Below are 27,205 nucleotides of genomic sequence, written 5' to 3'. Positions count from 1 at the left end.
TCCCTCGCTCGCTTTGTTCGTCTATACGCTAGTATATACTAAGTCTATGTACTACACTTACCTACTCTTTGGTCCTAAGGGTCTGTGTGTGTCCACTGTTTTCCTCCTCACTCAATGTCCTCACCATGGAAGTAATAATACAACAGGAATGCGCACTCACCAAAATGATGCAAACAAAAATAGACCTAACGAATTCATCTTAAGATTTATATTTGAAGTGAAAGAGGCCGCGAGCCGATAGAGAGGGTTACCACAGAGCCCTTCCTCTCTTTCTAACAATTGCCAGGATTTAGTTGTGTAAACTTTAGTAGATTTTATACGAAGAGAGCTATGCAAAAAAAAATTAAATTAACTCATAGACTGCTGTATATCATATCATTTTCAAAAACAAATTTATAATAAATAATTATAAACATGTAATTTTAATGAAATATTTGGTATTTGTATGAATAATAATTTCATAAAAAATATTGGTAGTTTTTATAAATACTTTACGACAAGACCGAAGTTGTCAAGATGACGGATGACGTTTATACTGTTGTGAGAGACGTTATGGTTAGGGTGACCATTCATTCGTACTTTTGAATCACTTACCATTAATGAGGCGTTTGTTAAAAAAAAAAAAAGTTCCTTTTTGGAGAAATAGATGGCGTTGTCTGGGGTTGTACCAACTTTCAAACCCTCAGAACACACTCAGATCACAATATGTTATTCTGTGAGGCTAACGAAATGTGAAAGTGGGTTCTACCTTTTTTGGCATAAGATTTATTTGCCTAATCTCGTATTGCATAGTAACGTTTGGTCAAAGTCTCGTTACGCCGAAAATCGTATGGCATAAATCTCGTTTAGTAAAAAGTTATTTCGCATAACATTGTTTAGCCTAATAATGGTATGGCCAAATCTTGAATAGCCTAATAATGCTATGGCATAGGTTTATACAAAGTAATAATATTCGTTTGGCTTTAACTTTGACGGAGCGTCTCCCTACATAGCGCAAACTGGTGCCTTGTATTGTTTCCGCTGTTTGGAAAACGCTCCGCTCCGCTTCGCTGCGCTCCGCTTTGGTTTTGATGAACATGTGCACCAAACACGCTCCTCCTCGCTTTGCTCGTCGTCGCACCTATTTTTAGGTTTCGATCTCATAGGGTTTGTAATAATTATATTGGTCGTTAACTTTCGATTTTTTGATCATACAATATCGTGATTTTCGGGATGTAGGAGAAAAATAACACAATTTGTACATTTACTACATACTTAATATATTATTTATTAAGATAACATTAGGAGAAACAAGATTATACATAGGTATAGACGAACATAAATTTGAGCAAACGAAACTTAGGTGTTTAAAGATTGTGCCTAAAGAGTTTTAGACGAAACGAGCCTTATGCCACATAAGTCTTGGCAAAGTGATGGTTCGGCCAAAAAAGTTTAGACCATACGAGTTATGCGAAATGAGTTTTGGTCAATAAAGATTATGCGAGATGAGCGGAACCCGTGAAAGTGACGTAGGTAGGTAGAATTGTAGTATTATTTTCTCTATGATGTCGATGTCACTGTTGCTTCAGCGTTCAGTGCGATTGTGCGTAACTTTCTATTACTTACTTAGAATATTCTTTATGACTTAGATATAAGAATTAAACTTGCAATCATGGAAGTAGAAAAAAAGATTATTTTTTTTCTACTTCCATGCTTGCAATGCCTTGCAGTACAGGGCACTATGTTAAGGACAATGTATACATAATATTAAGGGCAATGTAAAACTCACATACTTGCAATAAATATATTAATTTACTATTGATAATGCACACAACATGTATATTTTCCATTTCAAATAAAAATACAAGTAATAAGTATCATCTGAAAGTAATGTTTCCGTCAGATTCAATGGTTGTCTTAAAATTTTAAATGTCTTTAACATACCAATTACTCTCTCAACATGCACTCTTTTGCTTGCAATTTTTCTATCTTTTATTAAAGTTTCAGGATGTATTTGATTTCCTCTCTTAAAAAATGAAGGCATATTTACTTTAACACCGTATGCAATGAATATATCCTGCACATTGAGGCCTTTATCTACCATGATTTCGTCATTATACTGAAATTGGTTCAAGATATCACTTCTTTCTATTATTTGCCTGTCAGACGCGGAACCCCCATATGCAGGAGACATATATGTTATAAGACCACTTGGTGCTATTCCAATTAAGAATTTTATTGTGTTCCTGTTTTTGTAACTAGAAAAAGTTATTTGTTGTGCTAGTGGAAGACCAGGTTTCTTAATAGGGCATTCAGTTGCATCAATCACTACCCTTGTCATTGGGTATTTATCATAAAAATCTAAAGGCATGTGCAATTTCACTGTCTCTCGGTTGTTATTATTACAAGTTGCGACGGCACACATTCTCATCTTGTCTTGTAAGTATTTCTTTGGGATCTTATTTAGGATCATACAATAAATAAAAATAGAAAATCAGTTCTCGCACGCAGCACCCGTTCAAACGGCGCGCATAGAGAAAAGAACACTACGTGACGGCGCGGGTAGAACTATTCACAGAATACTTAGCACTATCCCAAGCCACATGCAGTCTGAGCCTCGGAAGGATGGCTCGCGCTACCACCCGACATTTAATCACAACTAGTGAGTTCTTATTCTGAGTTTAGTACTCTTTGCTCTCTATGTAATTTTTGACAGTTGGTACACTGCGTTTTCACGCCATCTATCGGCATACCCAAAAGCTCAACTGACAGCTGTCAAGGAAAACGGCTCATTAGGACCTGTTTCATTCAACTTTTTGTTTTATTTTATGCCTAAGTATCATTAGGTATTATTGTGGCTGTTATCTTATAAGTCTGGTAAAGAGTTATGAGCTGTTGATTTTTTTGGTGATACATATGAGTATTATAAGATAATTTATCAAGCTTAAAACCGGCGGAAGCACTTAGGTTGAGATATTTTTTTTAAATCTTATGATTTTCATCAACTAGCTAGCTAGACTATGTAAACGGAGCACCCACAGAATAAATACGTTTTAGGTACATAGTTGCGTTTAATGTTAACCTGTTTTGACACTTTCTTGTCAACACTACACCCAACTTAATTTTATTTACTTAAAATTATATTTTCCCAAATTTCAGCTTTCCTTTCAATGAAGAAACATAACAAAGGTGGTTCTAAGTATTTCCCACAAATTTTCATCATTTTAAACCCGATGATAAATCCCGATTCATCGCAAGTGTTTATTATCGTTACAGTCGAACTACAAAGTCCTGACAATAAAGAGTGCGATTTTGCTTAGACTTTTTATCACTGTCAGTTATTTCTCCTAACTCTCTAATTAAAACCAGTCCATCTTAGTAGAATTTGGTAAAAAGACAGATTGTGTTGCTAGTTCAAACCTTGGGAATATCTAATTGATATGGAAAAAAAACATATCAATATTACATTGCAGTTTGTGCTGCAACAACATATCTATACAAATTTTACCTTCACCCCATTTGTTTACTCAATTGTCATATCACCAAAATACATTCGTGCCTACATTGCAATCGAATTATTCGAATAATAGGTGACTTTGAGACCATCGACACCTATTCGCGACATGATAGATTAGAAGTGATGTCTCATAAATTACCTTAAATTATGGTCACCAAAAATAGAAAGAGATGGAGGGCTCCGTGCTGACTATCTCTGTCGGCTCGTTTTTTCGGTGCAGTGCGCATTCCTGTTGTATTATTACTTCCATGGTCCTCACACGTTAGTTTCTAGCTTTCTTTCTTTATACGGCCTAATTCAATAGGGCCTACAGTGACACTTCTTTCTTACTTCTAGGCTTAAATCGTTAGAAGAAGTAATTATGTTCCTTGGTTTAAACAGAGTATAAAAAACACAGTGGCATAAAAAACTACGTCCTACTAATTTAAAAAAAAAACTGTCAGTTTTCTTCCTAACCTCTCTTGCGTTATTGTTGTTGCGTCGTCAAATCGGAGAAATAAAGTTAAAATCTGATAGTTATGAAGTGATTTGTGTACAAAATACGTGAAAATGTCGGGGACTTTGGAAATCCCGTTGATGACGACCGATGAGGTATTGTTTTCATGTCCAAGCTGTTATTACAAACAAACATACGATGAGGCGTATTCGTAACATTATAGTTTGTGTTTTCTTCAGGTGATTGAGCTGGATCCAGATCAATTGCCGTCGGGAGATGAGGTCCTCAGTATCCTGCAGACTGAGCGCTCGCAGCTCAGTGTTTGGATCAATGTCGCTGTAAGTTACAAGTGTTTCCAACATCGTCTGTTCTTCGGCCTAAAATTTCGTTCATACCTGTGCATAATTAGGTCATTACTATTAAAATGTATATTTTCCGTAGCTGGCGTACTACAAACAAAAGAAGATCGAGGATTTCCTCAAGATCCTCGAGTCTTCCCGAGTGGATGCCAACATTGACTACAGAGACTTTGAGCGGGACCAGATGCGAGCCCTCGACATGTTGGCGGCGTACTACGTACAAGAGGCCAACAAAGAGAAGTCCAAGGATAAAAAGAAGGAACTGTTCACTAAAGCCACCTTGCTGTATACTATGGCGGACAAAATCATCATGTATGATCAGGTAATGAGCAGGAATGGTTGACTTTGGTGTATGGATATGTGGTTAAGTTAGTCACATCCTGTAAAATCAAAACACAATTAAAATATGATTGTGTCTGGTGTATTAATTGGTCACCAGAAAGTAAGTGGTTAATTCAATAGTTTATGTTGTGCCAGTTAGATAAGTATCTATAAAACTTTGTGGAACCTTATAATTGAAATCCATATTTTACAGCATTTCCATAGCTTAGGCATTTATCCTATAATTATTCTATTATAATAACTTTTTTTCTAAATCTAGAACCATCTTCTTGGACGTGCATACTTCTGCCTTCTTGAAGGAGACAAAATGGAGCAAGCCGATGCACAGTTCAACTTTGTCCTGAACCAGTCACCAAACAATGTGCCTTCATTGCTTGGCAAAGCATGTATTGCATTTAACCGCAAAGATTACCGAGGAGCCTTGGCTTTCTACAAGAAAGCTTTGAGGACAAACCCTGATAGTCCAGCCGCTTTGAGGCTGGGTATGGGGCATTGTTTTATGAAGCTGAATAATCAAGAGAAAGCTAGGTAACTATGGTCCCCACTTTATTTTTGTTTTGTATTTTAATAATTAAATTTTAATGCATATGGGAGTAAGAAAGATTATTTGCATGCACCTGCTTTTTACTGTACATTTGTACTCACTTGATAGTTTGTGAGCCAGTATCGTCTTGGAATGCATACACTTTAGGCACATACCTATATTATTATGTTTCCTATACATAATTATCCTGTTGTATAAGTTTCCAAACCTGTATGTGTATGTGATTGTGAACGCCGCTGCAAGGCTGTGGGTGCCGTTTCATAATGGCTTATACCCACCTACATAATATAGGTATACATATATCCGGACCGGCTACCTACTTACTATACTGACGTACTTTTATTTAAACTCTTATCATATTATGTTATGCATTTATATTGTACCTATTCTATTATTTATCGTTTATTAATAAACTTAGTATTATGCGTCTTATTATTTATAAATATATATATTTTACTTAATGTACCTACTTACTTATATCTACTTATACACCTACCTAGCTTACTCAAATATGCACACATTCCACACATACACACATACACACAACACAACACAACCCATCCTAATTAAATCCAATCGCGTTCGTGACTGAGGTCACAACACTAAGGGCCAGCTGAAAACCAGCGCTGTGGCCTCTCTGGCCACAGCACACGCTGAGCTGGTGCCTTTTTGACGCTCTGGACAGCAACCTTGTTTGTTTATAATGTATTATTTTCTGTTTTTTCATATATTTTTTGTAGTATTCTTTTTTTTTTTTCTTTTTGTTTCTGTTTTTATTGTTCAGTGTGTCAAATAAATGTTTCTTTCTTTCTTTCTTTCTTATTTGAAAAGTACATTTCTGCATGCCAAGATTTGAACTCATGCCCTCAAATTAAGAGATTGTAGCTTTTGATAAATTTTATGAGTCACTATAAGATTAAGTGATGGGAGACAGAAATGTATGACTTCATAATCTCAAGTAATAAGCCTCTTTTTTTCAGAATGGCATTTGAAAGGGCCCTGCAGTTGGACCCCCAGTGTGTGGGAGCTCTAGTCGGCCTCTCGATCTTGAAGCTGAATCTACAGGAAAATGAATCTAACAAGTTGGCAGTTATAATGCTCTCCAAAGCCTACGCCATAGACCCTAAGAACCCTATGGTTTTAAATCATCTGGCCAATCATTTCTTCTTCAAAAAGGTAATGTTTTAATAATATATTACACATCCTGTAATCTAGACCTAAAAACGAAATGAATAAAGTATGCTTCATTACTATTTTATACACCATATCAAGTTCTTGGCTTTTTGGGTAGACATACCAGCCAAGGAATGAGAATATTCAAATCATATTTTTTTAAGCACCCACTAACCAAAACCCAATCCCACCTACCAGGACTACAGCAAAGTGCAGCATCTAGCTCTGCATGCGTTCCACAACACAGAGAATGAAGCGATGCGAGCTGAGAGCTGCCACCATCTGGCCCGTGCGTTCCATGCCCAAGGGGACTGCGACCAGGCGTTCCAGTATTACTACCAGGCCACACAGTTCGCTCCGGCCAACTTTGTGCTGCCCCATTATGGGCTGGGCCAAATGTATATTTATAGGGGGGATGCTGAAAATGTAAGATTTTTTTTTTGTACTCATATTATTATTTAAAGAGTAATAGCCTTACTGAGTGCCACTCAGTGAGTGGTAGCCATCTGCTTTAAAATACCCCTTTTTCTAATACCCCGTGTAAATCATAGACTGTATGTACCGATTCTAGAGCCTGATAAGGATATGGTAATGTGTTATAGCTTCTATGCGAGTTGTAGATAACTGTTAGGCGATTCACACACGCACCACTCCACCGCGCGGATTGCGGATTTTAACGTGGAAGGTACTTACATACTACAATTCACAACCCCCCTTTTCTCAGGCGGCGCAATGCTTCGAGAAAGTGCTCAAAGTCCAACCAGGCAACTATGAAACCATGAAGATCCTGGGATCCCTCTACGCCAACTCCAACTCTCAGTCGAAGCGCGACATCGCCCGTCAACACTTGAAAAAGGTCACGGAACAGTTTCCTGATGATGTTGAAGCGTGGATCGAGCTCGCGCAGATATTGGAGCAGAATGACTTGCAGGTTTGAAGCTGTCATTTAGATTTAGGGATACATCCAATGTATTCTTCTCAATAGCATTATTTCCTTAATTATCTAAAGAAATATATCAATTCAAAAAAATTGTTACATTTGGAATATCTGACCGAAAAATAGAAGAGTAATAAGTGTGTGTCTGTAGTGAATAGACCAATCAAGTGTGGTTCTTATACTACTCTGCCGCCGCACCACCTTACATACATTACGGCCCTTTCGGCCTCCGGGAAAATCTTGAAAGATAACCTTGGATACAATATACTAGAAAGACAGACTTCCTAACATAACATTATCTATAAGTGCTCACAATGGCCTTGAATATTTTGAAAGCAAGACAGCCTTGACTACCCCCCAGCTAATAACATAATTATTATTTCCTCATAGTCCTGAACAGCCCTGCTAGCTAACATACCATCTCTCCCCAGGGCTCGCTAAACGCATACACTACAGCTATGAAGATCCTCAAAGACAAGGTGAACACGGAGATACCCGCAGAGATACTGAACAACGTGGCGGCGCTACACTACCGGCTGGGCAGTCTGCAGGAGGCCGCTGCGTATCTGCAGGAGGCCAGGGAGAGGTATGTTCCCGTGGGAATTCCGGGATAAAATGTCAAGTGTTGTATTCAGGGGTAAATTAGCAATAAGATGGTGAAAGAATTTTGAAAATCGGACCAGTAGTTACGGAGCTTATTCATTACAAACCATCATTTCAATTTGGACGGTCGAATGGTGTAGGGTTAGTGACTGACTGCTATGCTGAAGCTCCCGGGTTCGATTCCCGGCTTGGGCAGATATTTGTTAAAGACATTTGCACTCGAGTTTTGGGTGTTGATATTTATGTATTTGTGTAGATATATCAGGTGACCGATACCGTGTGTGAGATGTCCCCACATACATAACTATATTTATATGTGTGTGTGTGTGTGTGTGTGTGTGTGTGTGTGTGTGTGTGTGTGTGTGTGTGTGTGTGTGTGTGTGTGTGTATTGATATACTCAACAACGTGGCGACTTGCATGAGGCCAGAGAGAGGTAGGTTCCCGTGGGAATTCCGGGATAAAAAGACAGATGTAGTATTTAGGGATGATTTGGCAGTACTATGGTGAATGAATTTTCCGAATCGGACCAGTAGCTGCTCCGTCATTTGTTATTTTTACTAACAATCATTATCTATTTGAGTTTGAGGTTATATTTGTTGTTTGATTTAGCGGTTGTGTCGTTATTAATTCAGCGGAAATTAAATAGCTTTAGCTACCACACCAAACTTATTTTAATTATTTCTTTATGGTGTTTAAATGCTCATGTACCTAGACAACTATTGTGAATGTGTCTGACTTTATTCAATCAATCTAAAATAATATCAACTTGTTACAGAGAACGGGTGGACGCAGAGACGTTGGACGCGCAATACTACAACTCTATAGCGGTGACCACCACCTACAACCTGGCCAGGCTGAATGAGGCCTTGTGTATTTACAATAAGGCTGAGAAGCTTTACAAGGACATCCTGAAAGAGCATCCCAACTATATTGACTGTTATTTGAGGTAAGTACAAGGGTCCTCTTTTATTATTATTACCTTGCGTTTTTTCATTCAGTTCATTTGGTCGCTCAATACTCATCTCATCTTTGGTACATCCAAGAGTCATGAACAGAATGTTCCAGCGTGAAAAAAAACCCGGGACCCTCGACCCAGCCAAAGTTATTAAACACCTCTTTATTATGTAATTCGGTTAACATTAATCATACATTGAAGTCCATCATTGAAATCCATCAGTCCATCATCATTCATCATCATCATCATCATTTACTTGGAGCCCTATAGAATGATGAATGGGGGGGGGGGGGGGGGCTTTGTGAAATGGTGTTAGGATAATATTATGACTATCGACAAATAATTGTAATATTTTACGTCGATTAAACCATTTGACTTTCTTTTATTGTACAAAAAATAAAACACTTTCTTTCTCCAACCCACAGACTAGGATGCATGGCACGCGACAAGGGCCAAATCTACGAGGCGTCCGACTGGTTCAAAGAGGCCCTCAAAGTGAACACCACCCACGGAGACACGTGGTCTCTACTGGGCAATCTGCATTTAGCACAGCAGGTATTATTATTAGACGGCCGAATGGCGTAGTGGTTAGTGACCCTGACTACTGAGCCGATGGTCCCGGGTTCGATTCCCGGCTGGGGCAGATATTTGTTTAAACACAGATATTTGTTCTCGGGTCTTGGATGTGTCCGTAAAATGGCAATAGGCCCGCCCCCTATTACATTGGGACTAACATAACACTCTGGCGAAAAGTGGGTGCAGAAATGCACCTCTGCCTACCCCGCAAGGGAGTACATTAGTACAAGGCGTGAGTGCGTGTGTAGTGTGTATTATTATTATTTATTTATTTATATTTGTAGGATTCAATTCAATTAAAATAATATAGCCATGCGACATCCATGCCCGATTTAAAAACCGGTAAAACGTCAGAAACCGCTCAGTCCATAGACAAGTGATGTCATAGACACCTTTCTTCTATTCTGAGTTATTCCTCGAGATAAGAGTGCGGCCACAAAGCTGTTGTGAATAATTCCTTCTAACAATAAGTTAAAAAATGTACTAGATATATAACCAAAAAGATGAAAAGATACTTGAAGAGTTTCTTTCGCCATTTCTTTCCTCCTTAATGACGGTGCCTTTGCGAAATGGTGGTAGAGTAATATTATGACTATTAATTGTAAAATTCAACATTGACAAGTAATTGTAAAATTCTACTAACCATATTTTATTTCATTTCAGGAATGGGGGCCCGGACAGAAGAAGTTCGAGCGAGTACTGCACAACCCCAACACTAGCACTGACGCCTACTCGCTCATTGCTCTAGGTAACTATACAACATGATGATCATCATCAGGTTATTTTATTATTAGTTACATACAGGAGAGAATTGCATCAGTGACGTTCGGCATACCTAGGTATTATTTCGCGAACTTAGCGTTGGTCATATAGTGAAAGTTTCTCAGTTTATCATGCCCATTAAGGGCCCGTACAGGGTGACGTGCCGCGCCAATTTTGGGTTTTCAATGCTCTTCACACAGCACACGCAGTGACACGCACACATGTAAGTTTGCACAGTGGGTCGATAAACTTTTACTCGCCAACTTTATTGACAATTATGTTCAAGTACATTTTGGGTGATTTTAGGGTAAGTAACTATAATTCTTACTTACACTGGTAGGCACCAGGAAAGAGTAGAAATTAATAGGGGTGCCACTTTACTCTATACTCGAAACCCGATTAGCTTTCTCAAACAAATGTGGTATTTACTTGTAGAAAGGTAACTACAAGTATTAAAGTGTAGATAATAAGTTTCGGGCATTCTCCAGCCAACTGAACCCCGACGACAAAGCAAAGTAAATACATAGTGTCGCAAAAGGGCTATACTAAGCCAAAAGGGGATGACTCAAGGGGTCATTCTGAACAACTTTTGTTCTACGAGATTTGCAAATTCGCGAAAAAAAATATTCGTTTTCCATGGTAAAAAGTCACATGTCCAACAAAGTTAATTTCCAAAACTCGCAGAGCAAAAGTTCAGAATGACCCCCTGTCTTACTAGTTTTTACCGGACTGCCGAAAGAGGAGGGTAATGTTTTTTGATTGTATGTATTTATGTTTGTCTGTTTCTTTGTTCCCTCCTGTAGCCTAAACGGCTTGATAGATTTTGATGTATGAGGTATTGTTAGAAGCGTATTGATGGCGCGATGGTTATAGGCTATGTGACGTTCCATTAAAATGAACATAGCGCCCTCTAGAGGACATAACGTGATGATCGAAAAAATAATAATTCAACTTTGCCGTGTAAGGTATCAAATGAAAGGGCTTGATTTTCACATTATAAAAATATGCATATTGAAGGTATTTAAATAACAACACCAAAATTATTGAAATAAAAAATGATCATGAACAACTGACGTAAAATTTCATAAAATAAAAACAACTAAAAAGTTACAAATAAAAAAATACAATCATAAACAAACGAAAAACCCGACTGTACGCTAAAAACATGAAAACAAGTCCCAATGTTAATGGAAAGTATCGCAGGCGGGGACCAACTTGACCGCCACTCAAGGCCGTTTTCTAAGTAACATTCAGCTAAATGGTGAACCCTCTGCTGGTCCCCGCCTACGATACTTTCCATTAACATTGGGACTTGTTTTCATATTTTTAGCGTGCAGTCGGGTTTTTTGTTTGTTTATAATTTGTTTAGTACTATATACCGCTTTTTCAATACCTGTAAGTACATTTTTTGGTAGCAGCATAATATTTTTACTTAATTTTAGGGTTCCGAACGTCAAAAGAAAAAAGCAACCGTTATAGGATCTCTTTGTTGTCCGTCTGTCACCGCCCTTTTTCTCAGAAACGGGTAAAGATATCAAGCTGATATTTCGCATAGATGGGGAGTAACCCAAAAAAAATATTATGGTACTCCCTGTCCCACACAAGTAAATTGGGGCTTATATTTTTTCCAGTTATTTTGATGTGTATCCTTTTTTTTCTTTGATGTTTTGTATAAGTATGTGTTTGTTTACTTTAAATCTGTATTTTTTTTGTTGTTGCTGTCTATGTGTCGAATAAATGTATCTTTATCTTCAAATCACGCCATCTATCGTTTGTTTTTTTTGTGGCTACTGTCTATAGAAAAAATTCCGTCATTGACAATTTTACGTTACGAATTTATTTTTATTTATTTTATTTTTATTTTTACATTTTCGTGGAGAACCAACAGCATTTTGTTAAAAAATAATTATTACTTATGAACACATAACAACTTGATGCCATTAACAGAATGAACTTAGTAAACCCAGTAAACCTAACACATCCAGAGGAAAAATAAAATCTCTTTCTCTCTCTCTGAAAAACATACTTAATAGCCCAAACTCGATGCTTTTAGCTATTAACATCTTTGAAATAAAATTGAGCCACCACCGTGTTACTGCCCTCATCAGATCCTCACGAGACCATACCTCAACCAGCACCAAGAGACTGTATTTTTGATCCCTAACCTAATGTTGGTGCGTATTGTCATCACTTAGATCCATTCGCTATAATCCTGCTCCTCATCAGACCTTTACGAGACTGTAATGTCACGAGAATATTGCACACTATCTAATTTAATTTGATGTATTGAATATACTGGAAGAATTATGCTTCCTCAATTTCAAATCAAATTATGTTGGTGTCATAAAAGTTGAAAAAGTGCAATGACAACCAATGTGCAGTGATTTTGTATCTGTACACGATAAGATCGCGAGCTGTCAGTGCTGCCTAAACCGACGTGACCCTTCTTTGGAGGCCAGCGGCCAACTGAGTCAAACGTCACTTGTGTTTATGATTTTATAACACAGAAAACCGCCATAGATATTTGTATGAAGTTTTGAGGGAAAAAAATTGCTCAAGTTTGGGATTAATTTACACAAAATAAGTGTGTGTTTATTAAAAAACAAGGTATTTAGCGCCTAGTCCAAGCCTTTAACTTTATAATATGATAAAAATCATATGAAAATTCTCGATGATTACGACACAGTTGTTACAATACGGGAGTGTCATTTACTGGTTTTTCGTCATATTCTGAATTTAATTTACAGTTATCCATAAGCTTTTACTTAAATTCAAATGATTCAGCACCTAGCTAGACTCTTCGACTACCGGTGTGATTTTTTTCAAGGCTGTAGAGCATCATTTACTACATAATTCTATGACAATGCCAACCCTCGATTGCCTATTGCCGACCCTTAAGAGGAATGCAAACGACAGTTTCTTACAAACGTAGTCCGCTGTTCCCTCCCTGGATAATGCCACTAGAGCAATAAGTTTTTTATATTTAATCTATCGTGGCCGTATGTTTTCCTTTTTGTCACATATTAATTACAAAAAAAGATATGAACCTTTAAAAACCAAAAAAATGGGACAGATTTTCTGCTGTGTTTCTTCTATACTTTTTTCTAATTAATAATGAAAGAAGTAATTAAATCGATGGAGTATTGGAGGAGAAAATTGAGGACTACGAAACGTTGATTTTGTGTAATTTTTATAGGTATTTTCGGCCCTAGCTGTAGCTGTCCCTGTCGCGCTCTACGGGGAAGGTTCGGGCATGGCGCGACAGCAATAGATCTATGGAAAACCTAGTTATGAATTCACGCGCTCGTTTGCCGATTAAGGGCCAGTTTTTTGATCCGTGGTCAACTTTAACCATTAGTTAAAGGACGTGTCAAGCATGACAGCTGCATACGAAATTTTATGGTTTATAATTATAACTAATGGTTGCCATTTTTGACCAATGGTTGAGTTAACTAGGGATCAAAAAACTGGCCCTAAGACCGATTAACCTGGCAGCTGAAACTCTAAATGAACGGAGCGAAAAAACCAGTAGCTGCAATTTCGCTGACATTTTGATACGTGAATAAAGGCTCAAAATACTAAGGTAACACTTTAATAAGAAGTTTAATACTAATAATAAATCTCTTGTCCTTAGCGAACGTGTGGCTTCAGACGCTGCACCAGCCGTGTCGAGAGAAAGACCGGGAGAAGAGGCATCAGGAGAGAGCTCTCGCTATGTACAAACAGGTTCGTTTATTTTATTTATACAGGATGTTGCAAAAAGGGTATACTAAGCCGAAACCTAAATTCTGATTTCAGTTTCGTGCTTAGATATACCATGCTGATGCTGCACATGTAGGTTCCGGCTTAGTATACCAATTTTGCAACAGCCTGTATATCCTCCTAGCCGTATTCGGCCATGGCGACTGCGTTCAGACTCCGTGTTTTATGGCTGGTGTGCCTTCAAGTGACTTATATAGCCAATCTTGGCTTGCAACGTTCATTCCTTAATTTTATTCACTAATGTGTAATAATATGTAATGTTTTACAATGTTGTAGTGTGGTTAGCAACGGACTATTTTGTACCGAGAATGACTGTAGCTTATGAAAAGAAATACAAATGAACTATATTTGTCACTCGATCATTTAATTGAAACTCAATTATTCGGGGAATTAATATAAATAATTATTTATTTATTCCTTCAGGTGCTGAAGACCGATCAGCGTAACATCTGGGCAGCCAACGGTATTGGCTGTGTGTTGGCGCATAAGGTAACTAAATACTGGGTCAGATGCGACCTAAGTTTATATAAATATAGCAACTTCGTAGGTAATCATTTAAAGCACAGTAGGTCACACCCTATATGGGTGCAAATCCTTAGTATGTTCTTGTCTTTTTTATGTCTTGTATATCTTATATTACCTACGACCCGACCGACCCGTGCCTTTTGAAGAGTGGTAATTTTTATGAGATAGTTTTTAATTCTTTTATCTACTTTCAACTCGGTAAGGAAGTTTAGTTTATATATATTTATTTATATTTATTATTATTATAAAATTCTTTATTGCACAAAGTAAATTGGTACAAAGGCGAACTTAATGCTAGCAGCATTTTCTACCAGTTAACCTTTGGTGATGTATGTATGATTTATAAATATAATATAAATATATCCCTACAGGGTTGCGTGAACGAGGCCCGTGACATATTCGCGCAAGTCCGCGAGGCGACGGCGGACATGCCCGACGTGTGGATGAACATAGCGCACATCTACGTTGAGCAGAAACAGTACCTCAACGCTATACAGATGGTGAGATTGTGTCACAGACCATAATGACCATAATACTCAGATCAACTACAAATAGATTCGCAATCGCCGTGTGCACTATTCTCTTTCTCACTCAAACCATAGATGTTGCCGACAAAAAAATAAAACCTAAATATGGGGAAATTTAACTTATCATAATAACAAAAACAAAACTTGAGTATATCGTCGGTTGATAGGAAAAAGACACTAAAGCCTAATTTTTCAATAGCCAGACAAAAGTTTTGCCGGGAAATAATTTTGATGCTGTTGCGTCTCAATGTTTCTCAATGTTTGTATTACCCAGATAACATTTATCTGAATATTGAAAATTCAGCCTTAGTGAGTTTTTCCTGTCAACCGACGATATAAGAAAAAAAACTTTACTCATACTTATTTGATTTCAATATAATTATTTAATATACACAAACTGAGTGGATTGTATAATTCATTGTCTTCGTCCAATCGAAACAATCCTCTTCAAAATGTGCCGAACACAATTTTTGTATGTTTCCTTGGTTCCCAATTTGTGCGACCGGTAATGTCTATCCATTTTCTTGATATTTTTTTTTCTTTCGGAAACCTATGAAAGAGATAAATGGATGAGCATGAGCATTATAATCGTGGGCCAAATATGTGATGGGGTTTTTTTTAAAGGAAACACGTATTTCGTATCAATACAATAAACTTTATATTATACAGAAGAAATCACACATAGAAGAAAAAAACGAAACGAACGTTTCCTCACAATGAGGGGCACCTCATTTGAAACAGGAGAATGACTTCTACAAAATACAATCTTCACAAAAACCGAATTCGTGCGCCCAATTTGCAAACCCAACCCGAGTCCGTTACAATTTCTAGTATTTTCTTTGCATACTATAATATTTGTGGGTAAAATAAATTTTCAATAACTTGCAACACCATGTGATTTGTTATGATATGGTAACTCGTAATTTTTACTTAAAACTGATACTAAAAGACCTTACAGTATTAAAATTAGTATCGTTTTATATTAAAATCGAGCCAATAGATAGTACTATGATGAATGTAAGCTTGTTAAACTTGATAGTATCTACTTACATGTGAAAATATATCTCATCCATCATTCCATCGTGTTTTCGTTCAATATGCTCTATACAACCGAACAAAATCCACCCACCCATGTCACACACTCGTTAAGTGATGATAATAGTCTAATAAACTTAATAAACACCCACAAATCACTAGCAAATCAAAAATAAATAGCATTTAGAAAATTTTGTTGTAACTGTCAGCCTTTGTTTGGCAAAGATTTTTCATTTGTTTCATTGTTTGGCAAAGAGAACTGACGTAAACAGGCGCCACAGCAAAAAGGACAAAAAACATTTACAGCTTAACGTTTCTTTCTTACGCTTAATGTAGCAAAGCGTCTCTTTTTCGCTATGTCAGAACTGTCACGATTATACCCCTGTGCCATAATATGACCAAAACTACACATATACCTACGCAAACTACAAAGTATAAAAACTAAATCGCTAAAATGGAGCGGTATCTTTCAAACCCACGTCAACGTTTTCTTTATCATCTCTACCATGGAACCTATCAATGATGTGTGACAGGTGCCGGTTTATATGATAAATGACAAGCATAATGTGAATTAATATATTTTCCAAGGCGCTGTATATTTGTATGGCCTGTTAAGATAATGACGGACGCAGAAAAGTTGCAGAAAACGTTTAATGCTAACGTTTTTTTTCTCAATAAATAATCTTACATAATGTTCGCCGTCAAACTGTTGATGTTTTGGAGACCCTCCTTACCCCTTATGTAACATACATATAACCTATTCCTATCCTAACTAATATTATAAATGCGAAAGTAACTGTGTCTGTCTGTTACTCTTTCACGCCAAAACTACTGAACGGATATGAATGAAATTTGGTATACATATGGTCTAGACCCTGAGAAAGAACGTAGCCTACTTTTTTATCCCGGAATTCCCACGGGAAAATCTTTTTAAGGCGAAGCAGGCACAGCTATTAACAATAAACCTTTCCACCCCACAGTACGAGAACTGTCTCCGTAAGTTCCGTATGCACCACGATGTAGAATGGCTGACGTGGCTCGCGCGCGCCCACGGACTGGCTTCGCGGCCGCACGCCGCTCGCGCCACGCTCCTGAGGGCCAGACGTGTCGCGCCGCATGATACGGCACTGCTGTATAATACTGCGTTGACACTAAGAAGATTGGCGGCTCATGTTTTGAAGGTATGACGTTTGATTGACAGATCAAGAGCTATCCCAGTGGAATATAGTTTGTTTTCCCTTGAAAACGCTATAATTTATTAAGTATAGTTGCAACACCATTGAATGAAAAGCAGTGTTATAGATACCATATATATACCATAACGTAAACAGAGTCACAAGCCTATTTATGTCAAATCGTTAGTAAGTAGTCGCTTTGACTCGCCTCGCGGCCGCACGCCGCCCGCGCCACGCTACTGCGGGCCAGACGTGTCGCGCCGCATGATACGGCACTGCTGTATAATACTGCGCTGACGTTGAGGAGATTAGCGGCTCATGTTTTGAAGGTATACTATGCTGTGCTGAATAAGTTTCTTATATTACATTCTAACTAATATTATAAATGCGAAAGTAACTGTGTCTGTCTGTCTGTCTGTCTGTTACTCTTTCACGCCAAAACTACTGAACGGATTTGAATGAAATTTGGTATACATACGGTCTAGACCCTGGGAAAGAACATAGGCTACTTTTTATCCCGGAAGTCCCACGGGAAAACTTTTTAAGGCGAAGCGAAGCGCGCGGGAACATCTAGTAATATATACTTACCTATATTATAGATTAGCAAAATGTCCTATTGCGACCCAATTCCTGACTAAAAAGCAGTGTTATAGATACCATAACGTAAACTGAGTAAGAAGCCTAGTTTCTGTCACATTGATTGTAAGTAAGAGCCACGCTGCTGCGGGCGAGGCGTGTCGCGCCGCATGATACGGCACTGCTGTATAATACTGCGTTGACGTTGAGGAGGCTAGCGGCTCATGTGTTGAAGGTATGCTATGCTGTACTGAATAAAACTCAAAAATAATGAAATTGGTTTCTTAAAATTTTCTATATTTTCAAAATAATTAGGTAAATTAAGTAATTGCGACGCAGGTTCCTGAAAAGCAGTGTTTTAATAACATACACTGAGTCAGAGGCCTATTATTGTCACATGTATTATAACTAAGAGCCCACGGAATGGCTTCACGGCCGCACGCCGCCCGCGCCACGCTCCTGAGGGCCAGACGTGTCGCGCCGCATGATACGGCACTGCTGTATAATACTGCGCTGACGTTGAGGAGATTGGCGGCTCATGTGTTGAAGGTATACTATACTAATTTAAAAAAAATAAGTTACTATACTGAAAATAGTTTCTTAAAATGGTCCGAAATGGCCTATTGCGACCCAATTCCTGACTGAAAAGCAGTGTTATATAGATACCATAACGTAAACAGAGAGCTAGGCGTATCTTCTGTCACATGTATTGTAAGTAAGAGCCACGCTACTGAGGGCCAGACGTGTCGCGCCGCATGATACGGCACTGCTGTATAATACTGCGTTGACGCTAAGAAGATTAGCGGCTCATGTTTTGAAGGTATGCTATACTTACTGTACTGAATAAAACACAAAAACCGGCCAAGTGCGAGTCGGGCTCGCGCACAAAGGGTTCCGTAGCAGCAAATATAATATTACAGTTAAATCAACCTATCTCAAAAACTATAAGAGATACTTTGATCAAACCAAAAATCGTTGAAAGAGTTAATTAGCATGCATCACCTCTATTTTTTTTAGAATTTTATACCCCGTAGTTATAAAAATAGAGGGGGGGGGGACATACTTTTTACGACTTTGAGAGCTGATATCTCAAAAACCGTTCACTTTAAGAAAAATGTTTTTTAGAAAACTTTATATCATTTTAAAAGACCTTTCCATTGATACCCCACACGGGTATGTACTATCGAACAAAAAAGTGTGGACCCCCTTAAGGATCATTTTCCTTTGCAGGCATCAGCCATCAATGACTCGCTCTTGACCAATGGGGTACAAGTTAACCAAAAGTTACTGTCTCTATTGCCACCAGATGTGTAAACACAAAACAACATTGCATTGTCTTAAAGGTGCAAAAGTCCGAAAGCAATAAATAATACAAAGGGAGAAATTTAAAATAATGGGGTTGGTTAAAAAGACAGGCAAAGGCAAATTTGTGATTGCAAAGGATTTGTTTTAAAAGTGGCAACTAACTTTTTTGTTCGATAGTACATCGAAAAAAAAAATTTCATCCCTCAGTTACATGTATGGGGGGCCCCACCCCCAATTCTTTTTTTTACTATTTAGTGTCATATTTTTGTAGCGGTTCATACAACACATATTCCCATCAAATTTCATCACTGTAGTACTTATAGTTTCCGAGTAAATCGGCTGTGACAGACGGACAGACGGACAGACGGACAGACGGACATGACGAAACTATAAGGGTTCCGTTTTTGCCATTTTGGCTACGGAACCCTAAAAATAATGAAATTAGTGTCTTAAAATGGTCTATATTTTCAAAATAATTGGGTAAAATGGGTAATTGCGACGCAGGTTCCTGAAAAGCAGTGTTTTAATAACATACACTGAGTCAGAGGCCTATTTTCTGTCACATGTATTATAACTAAGAGCCCACGGACTCGCCTCGCGGCCGCACGCCGCTCGCGCCTCGCTCCTGAGGGCCAGACGTGTCGCGCCGCATGATACGGCACTGCTGTATAATACTGCGCTGACGTTGAGGAGATTGGCGGCTCATGTTTTGAAGGTATAGTTATTTATTGACAGAAATTGACACAAAAATAGTGACTGAGAAGCTGTGTTATAGATTGCCATAACGAGTCAGAGGCATATCACATTTATTCTGAGTAAGACCCACACTGCCTAGTGCCAGGCGATTCGAACGATAAGAGGCGTGAGCATAGGATTCGATACTATTTTCGAATCTACACGAAGGGTCGCTTTTACCAAACCCGAAACGTATTTAAATCAAATTTTATAAACATTTTGTACCAACTGACAAACGTCTGACAGGCTACTAAATACGTTTAGCGTTTGGTGAAATTCCACCTAACATATGGAAAAAACAAATGTCACTTTTGGAACTAACTTTGCCTTACATTTTGACAGTGACAGTTGACGATACGCAACGTTTACGGAGGATCGAAACTTGTGCTCACGACTCTGATAACGTTTTTTTGACATATCCTTAACCTTATGTTAGTAAAATACCGTTAGTTTTCCCTTGAAAACGTACAAATGACAAATAAATTTATGGATTTGTCAGATGGCAGCCTCATGCTATATTTTACTAAGTATAGTTGCAACGCAAAACGCAATTGCAGTGTTACCAATCACTATAACGTTAACTGAGTGAGAGGTTGATATTTTTGTATATTCATTGTTAATATTGTTTTTTGTGACAAAACATAAATGTTTTCTTTCTTTCTTTCTAAAGGATGAGAGATCGTCGCTGCACGTCGTTCTCAGCGCTGTGCATGAGCTGCAGGTGTCGCATAAGTGAGTAAATTTCTGCACAAATTTAGGTACATCACATAATAAAGACGCATAATTAAAGAGCAAGTCAATGCCGCTATACACGAATAGAGACCGACTAGCATAGCGCAACTTAAAAATCATGCTATTGTCAATTCATGTGAGGATAACATATTGATTAAGCATTTTATTCCCTTCACAGATACTTCCAACGCCTAGCGGCCGCCGAATCAGGGGAAGGTCAAGAGCGAGCGCGCTACGAGCCAGCCGCCGCCGCTTTAGAAGCCAGAACATGTGCCGACCTGCTCTCGCAAGCGCAGTGGCATGTGGCCAGAGCGAGACGGCAACATGACGAGGAGGTCACGCTTAGAGACAGGCAGAGAGAACAGAGAGAGGCGTTTAGGAAGCAACAGGTAAGAAAGAGATGGCTGAAAAGCTCCATCAATTGTAGCAAATTTTGAGGTGGTTACTAGGGTTGCATAGGTAAAGGCCCATCAACTGTAGCGAATTTTGTAGCAGTTACCAGGAGTGCATAGATTCGTAGGGCTGGTATATAGAGGTAAAGGCATCCTGCTCTCGCAAGCGCAGTGGCACGTGGCCAGAGCGAGACGGCAACATGATGAGGAGGTCACGCTTAGGGACAGGCAGAGAGAACAGAGAGAAGCGTTTAGGAAGCAACAGGTAAGATTTATACAGGTTTTGCAGTAGTTGTTGTAGCATGTTATATCTAAAAATGAAAATGAAAAAAAAAACCATAGAAACTTTGTTGGTCACGTGACTTTTTACTATGGAGAATGAATCTGTATACAAAATTGGCTTTTTTTAAAATTAATTCGCCTTTCCGAGGTATATAGTAAAAAGCGGGTACCAGCAGGAATGCATAGATTAGTAGAGCTATATCCTGATATTGGTAGCACAGCTTCGGCATACTACAACAGTTTTCTTAAATTATCCCAAGCTATACCTATAACTTTAAGTATCATTTATTATTCATTTCCATTCACCAAACAGGAAGAAGAGCGTCGCAAACGCGAAGAGGAAGCGGCTAAAAGCTCCGTCGTCGCTCTTCAGAAGCGACAAGAGTACATCGAGAAGACCAAGAACGCTTTACTATTCGCCGACATGCCGGCCGAAGGGAAAAGCAAGGGAAGGGGCAGAAGGAAGGATGAATATGTGTCGGACTCGCCCAGTGGCAGCGATGCGCCGAAGGATGATGGGTATGTTTGTGAAGTTTAGGGTGGTTATTGGTTTGTTAAAGTTAGGGGTATTGGTTTTCAGAATATTGTCGGTTTTAACAGGTAACGCATTTTTTTATTAGGATATAGGTCCACATCTAGACAAAGGTTTTTTAAAAGGCTCTGTATATGCTATAGGGCTTTGTCCTTGTATACCCTCATCCGACCACTAAACCGATATAATAGTATACTATACTGGCAATCTAAGGTCGTGGGTCTAGTGGGTTGAAGGGCGTCCCACTATTCTGTTTTCCTGTTCATGGTTTAACTCATCATAACAACATCGATCATAAATGATAAGAATATTCGGAAATATACTGAACGCAGTGAATCTTCTATCATAGGTCTCGGCCACACTCATTCATTCTTTATTACAACAATACGATGTTTTCCACCCCATACACACAACACTCACCCCCTAACTCCACTTCCAGTGGCGAGGGCAAGAGCAAGAAGCGCAAGAAGGAGGGTAAAGACAAGAAGGAGCGCAAGGGGCGGTCGCGCAAGCGAGCCGAGCGCTCCGGCAGCGACAGCGACCGGCCCAGCGCCAAGAAGGGGCGGAAACGGGTGAGTTTTGTGCTGTTGTGTACGTTGATTGGTTCGTAAACTAGAAATATTGGCCAATGGAATGGCGGGGTGACAGCGACAGCGACCGGCCCAACGCCGAGAAGGGACGCAAGCGGGTGAGTGGTGTACTGCTCTGAAGGGCTAGTACGGGGCGCATTTATGACGGGACAAACGTACTCCGTCACGCTCGCTCTGAGTGAGCGCGATACAAAACTTATGTGACGTCTTAAATGCGCCCCTTGCTACTAGGCCTGTTCGATTATTCATCCATAAATTATTGTACACTGCATACATATATTTTTTAATACAAAATTTTGGAAATCTAAACTTTTTTTGTAAAATATGTACAGCATGAGCCCTATGACAGCTGTCAAATCGATGCTAGAGAGATGCGTCATGTTTAAAACCTCGCGACGCTGCTCGAACGCTATTCGTCTATTGCGAATAGGACGCTTTTCGAATATTCTGTTAAGATTTATAAATACAACATGCGCAGACGGCCGCCATTTTGGTCAATATACATGATGATAGTGTACCTTGTTTAGATTTAAAATGCTTATGCGTATCAGAAAAATCTTGGTAAGACACTCTGTGGCATAGGCATCTCCATAGATGTCAGCTAACTCGTTCGTGTGCCATTCACCATTTCCACATGCCCAAACTCTTTAGACTTGACTAAACATAATCATTCGATCCAATTACAGATCGAGAAAGGCATCGGCCGCCGCGAGCGCGCCAAAGCGGCCAAACTCGAAGAGAAGCTCAGCGCCAAACAACGCCTCAAGATCGTGTCCAAAGAGACGATCTCCACGTCCGAGTCGGACTCGGATAGCGGGAAGAAGTCTCGCAGTAGAAGCCGCAGTGGTAGTGGCAGTCCGCCCGCCAACAAGGGACGCAGGAAGATCATGTCGGGCTCTGAGAGTGATAGGTAATAATAATAATAGTTCCAAGGACTAAATCCCCATCCTAAGCTTGAACTATTAGCTCTAACATAGGTTACGCTCAATAGGGATCGGCAGACAGAACAATGACAGGTGTTTAGATGCAACAGGTAAGATTTATGTGCAAAATTGACTATAAACCACGCATTCCTGAGGTTTAATACGAGGAGCGCATGGATTAGTTGAAGTATTATTATATAGAGGTAAAGGCATCCTGCTCTCGAAAGCGCAGTGGCACGTGGCCAAAGCAAGACAGCAACATGATCTCCACGTCCGAGTCGGACTCGGATAGTGGGAAGAAGTCTCGCAGTAGGAGCCGCAGTGGTAGTGGCAGTCCGCCCGTCAACAAGGGACGCAGGAAGATCATGTCGGGCTCTGAGAGTGATAGGTAATAATAATATAATCACTTTATAATCATAATAATAATAGTAGTAGTACCTAGGAGTAGTTCCATTCGAGTGAGCCAAGGACTAAATTTCCTTTCTAAGCTTGGGCTATTACTAATGAACATGAACGGGTCAGGCTCTCTAGGGACTGGCAGACAGAACAGAGAGGTGTTTAAGAAGCAACAGGTAAGATTTACTCTTATAAGCAACGCATTCCCGAGGTTAAGTACCAGGAGCGCATGGATTAGTAGAAATATGATATATAGGGGTAAAGGCATCCTGCTCTCGCAAACGCAGTGGCACGTGGCCAGAGCGAGACAGCAACAGACGATCTCCACGTCCGAGTCGGACTCGGATAGCGGGAAGAAGTCTCGCAGTAGGAGCCGCAGTGGTAGCGGCATAGGTAAGATTGGTGGTACTATATGGGAGTGAGATAAGTTTTATCATAGTTTCCGCTAGAGGCGCCATTTTGTCGATGCTGTAAAAACGTTGTTTTCATAAAAAATAAACTATGAACTGAAACCAAAGGCAGACAGAACAGAGAGAGTTGTTTAGGAAGCCACAGGTAAGATTTATGTGCAAAATTTACTCTTATAAACAACGCATTCCCGAGGTTTAATACCAGGAGCGCATGGATTAGTAAAACGATGATATATAGCAGTAAAGGCATCCTGCTCTCGCAAACGCAGTGGCACGTGGCTAGAGCGAGACAGCAACATGATCTCCACGTCCGAGTCGGACTCGGATAGTGGCAAGAAGTCTCGCAGTAGAAGCCGCAGCGGCAGCGGCAGTCCGCCAGCCAACAAGGGACGCAGGAAGATCATGTCCGGCTCTGAGAGTGATAGGTAAGATTGATGATACTATAGGGGTGAGGCAAGTTTTATTATTGTTTCTGCTAGAGACGCCATTTTGTGCACGCTGTCAAAAAGTTGGTTTCATAAAAAAAAACTATGAACTGAAACTAAAGGCAGACAGAACAGAGAGAGGTGTGTTTAGGAAGCCACAGGTAAGATTTATGTGCAACATAAGTTCTTATAAATAGCGCGTTCCGAGGTTTAGTACCAGGAGCGCATGGATTACTTGAACTATGATATACAAGCGCAGTGGCACGTGACCAGAATGAGACAGCAACATGATGAGGAGGTCACACGTAGAGTCGGACTCGGACAGTGGCAAGAAGTCTCGGAGTAGGTAGAAGCCGCAGTGGTAGTGGCAGTCCGCCCGCCAACAAGGGACGCAGGAAGATCATGTCGGGCTCTGAGAGTGATAGGTAATAATAATAATAGTTCCAAGAACTAAATCCCCATCCTAAGCTTGAACTATTAGCTCTAACCCTCGAGGTCTAAACCCTCTTCCTAAGCTTGGGCTATTTCTGCAAACTCTCTACTATTGTTCATAGTCAATTATTAACTCTTTGTTTCAGGTCTCGCTCTCGATCCAAATCCAAGAGCCGTTCCCGATCCAAGTCCCGCAAGCGTTCGCGTTCTGGCTCTAGATCTAAGAGCCGCTCTCGCTCCAAGAGTGGGTCGCGATCAAAGAGCCGTTCGCGTTCGAAGAGTCGTTCCCGGTCGAAGAGCCGATCGCGATCTAGATCGAAGAGTGCATCTCGGTCTAAAAGCCGATCTAGGTCGAAGAGTGTGTCGAGGTCGCGTTCTAGGTAATATATCTGATAGATTTTATAATTATGATGCATAATTACACATTAAATTACTGTTTTTTTAAGGAAAGCTTGGGGTTGAAAACTGTGATTTAATATGTACATTATTCCGTTGCAGGTCCAAGAGCAAGTCCCGCTCCAAGTCCAGATCGAGGTAATCTTTTTTAATTTGCACTACTTACAATATCTCATTACATTACGTACAATTTTTCCACCACATTTGTCTTTTTAAAACTCTATCTAAAATTCTATTTCTTTCCACATTTACAGATCAAAGAGTGGGTCGCGATCGAGATCCAGATCTCGTTCAAAGAGCGGCTCCCGCAGCCGGTCCGGCTCCGGATCCGGCCGCTCGCGACCGGACACGCCGGTCTCACGGAAATCCGTGTCGGCAAGTGAAGACGAAAATTAACCGTAATTACTACGTTATAAAACTCCGTACACTAGTAATATTCAGGATTCTCTTCATCAAGTATTCACGCGGAATTTCATGACATGTTTGACGATAATGATTTTAGCTGTAAGACGTTGTAAATATATCTGTTTAGGTTAGTTCTTGATTTGAATAAAGCGTGTTATGCCACAACATGTACGTTTGATCTTTAATCCTAAATGATCGGTGGTTAGTTGCAAAATTAATAATTAATGGTCAAAGTACAAGGATTAAGTAAAAAAGACTTGTATATAGTAAAATGTTGTATATTTACCTATTTAATGAATGCCCCTTAAAGAGTAATCTGGAGACACACTAATAATAATAATGTCAGTAAAATTTTATTTGAGTAACATAAGTTTGACTAGAACAAGTAGTATTTGATCACAGGAAATAAACACCTTAAAAATATGCAACGCATTTAAGCATTACTGTAGTTTAAGGAAAACATTTTAATTACATTAGAAATAACCATCTAGGTCTACACCTTTGATATTAACATTTATTAATTTCATTTCATAGCAGTCAGTAAACAAATTTTGCACTACAAGATAGAACTGTTTTGGACTAGATACTTCATATAAAACAAAGGGTGTCATTTAAACGATCGCCAATTAAATCAGTTTTGAATTTGCTAAATAATAGGTTTGAAGGCAAAATAGTAGATTTGCCAGCAAATTTTTGCCCCCAAACAATTTTAAATCAATTCAACAATTTATCACTTAAAATCGCCGGGATTTATGATCAAGTGGCAAATTAACATTTATGTATATATTTTAATAGGTATGTCCTCATAACTCGATGGTATGTTTAATCTTTAAATGAAACAAAAAAAACAGTTTAAATAATCAATATTATTTATTAAAAACAATAAAAATAACCTTCTTCTAATTAAAACTTAAACCTTAAACTTCTTCTCATAAAAAGCAATCATCTTCTAATTAAAACATAATCTTTCTCTTATCAAAATCATTGTATTACCAGCGCTGGTCTTGATTTGGAAGGGCGCCCTCTCTCCCATCATGCCCCGCGTGTCCCTACACCTGTACGCGGGAAGAGCTCATGACCGCTACCAGCGGTGCAGTATCAGTGGCCCAGTTCTGGGCATGTATTATTTAGTGACTTTCTTGGTTTGTCGTCGACACGATAAGAAGAAGAAGAAGAAGAAGAAGACTTTATATTCATGCAATAGAAAGCATATTGCCACAATAGCGTAATATTGTGTACAAAGGTCCTCTGGTAGCTGTTTTATCGCAACCCATCACGTCCGCACTGCTAGGGCACGAATCTTCTTCTAATTTCTAATCAAGAGCAACTTGTGCCATGTTCATGTCATTTACTTACAATACAAATTTAATTGTGATGCAATATGGAGCATATATGAGTGGTTCGTTGACCAGCGAAGAACGACTGGTCACAACCTAGCGAGTCCAGTGTGGAAATGCTGTGGAATG

The 27,205-nt window shown here is 39.2% G+C and overlaps 1 protein-coding gene across 2 annotated transcripts; it reads left to right on the top strand.

The window, feature by feature from the left end:
• The first annotated feature begins 3,931 nt into the window (after positions 1–3,931).
• On the top strand, positions 3,932–25,904 carry LOC105392235 (RNA polymerase-associated protein CTR9 homolog). Of its 2 annotated transcripts, XM_048629376.1 has the most exons (24): positions 3,932–4,087; positions 4,172–4,270; positions 4,374–4,613; positions 4,893–5,161; positions 6,158–6,353; positions 6,549–6,776; positions 7,075–7,281; positions 7,719–7,873; positions 8,667–8,837; positions 9,272–9,401; positions 10,086–10,170; positions 13,819–13,910; positions 14,370–14,435; positions 14,843–14,971; positions 17,014–17,214; positions 20,495–20,556; positions 20,735–20,945; positions 21,544–21,749; positions 22,202–22,334; positions 23,039–23,207; positions 24,853–24,931; positions 25,085–25,318; positions 25,437–25,472; positions 25,589–25,904. In XM_048629376.1, exons 1-24 carry the CDS (start codon positions 4,046–4,048, stop codon positions 25,728–25,730), a joined length of 3,582 nt encoding a protein of 1,193 aa, XP_048485333.1. In that variant the 5' UTR covers positions 3,932–4,045; the 3' UTR covers positions 25,731–25,904. The 2 variants fall into 2 exon arrangements, with proteins under 2 accessions (XP_048485333.1, XP_048485332.1); XM_048629375.1 differs by lacking the exon at positions 24,853–24,931 and having other exon boundaries at positions 23,039–23,262.
• The last annotated feature ends 1,301 nt before the right edge of the window (positions 25,905–27,205 follow it).

Source organism: Plutella xylostella, chromosome 23 (assembly GCF_932276165.1).
Source record: "Plutella xylostella chromosome 23, ilPluXylo3.1, whole genome shotgun sequence".
NCBI classification, from domain to species: domain Eukaryota; kingdom Metazoa; phylum Arthropoda; class Insecta; order Lepidoptera; family Plutellidae; genus Plutella; species Plutella xylostella.
This window is presented reverse-complemented; position numbering and strand designations above follow the sequence as displayed.

Bases quoted from the DNA above. Each gene is read 5' to 3' on its own strand.
- LOC105392235 (XM_048629376.1), top strand. From the start codon at position 4,046: ATGTCGGGGACTTTGGAAATCCCGTTGATGACGACCGATGAG. The intron at 7,282-7,718 runs GTTTGAAGCTGT...ATCTCTCCCCAG, and splicing joins TGGAGCAGAATGACTTGCAG to GGCTCGCTAAACGCATACAC. The intron at 7,874-8,666 runs GTATGTTCCCGT...AACTTGTTACAG, and splicing joins CTGCAGGAGGCCAGGGAGAG to AGAACGGGTGGACGCAGAGA.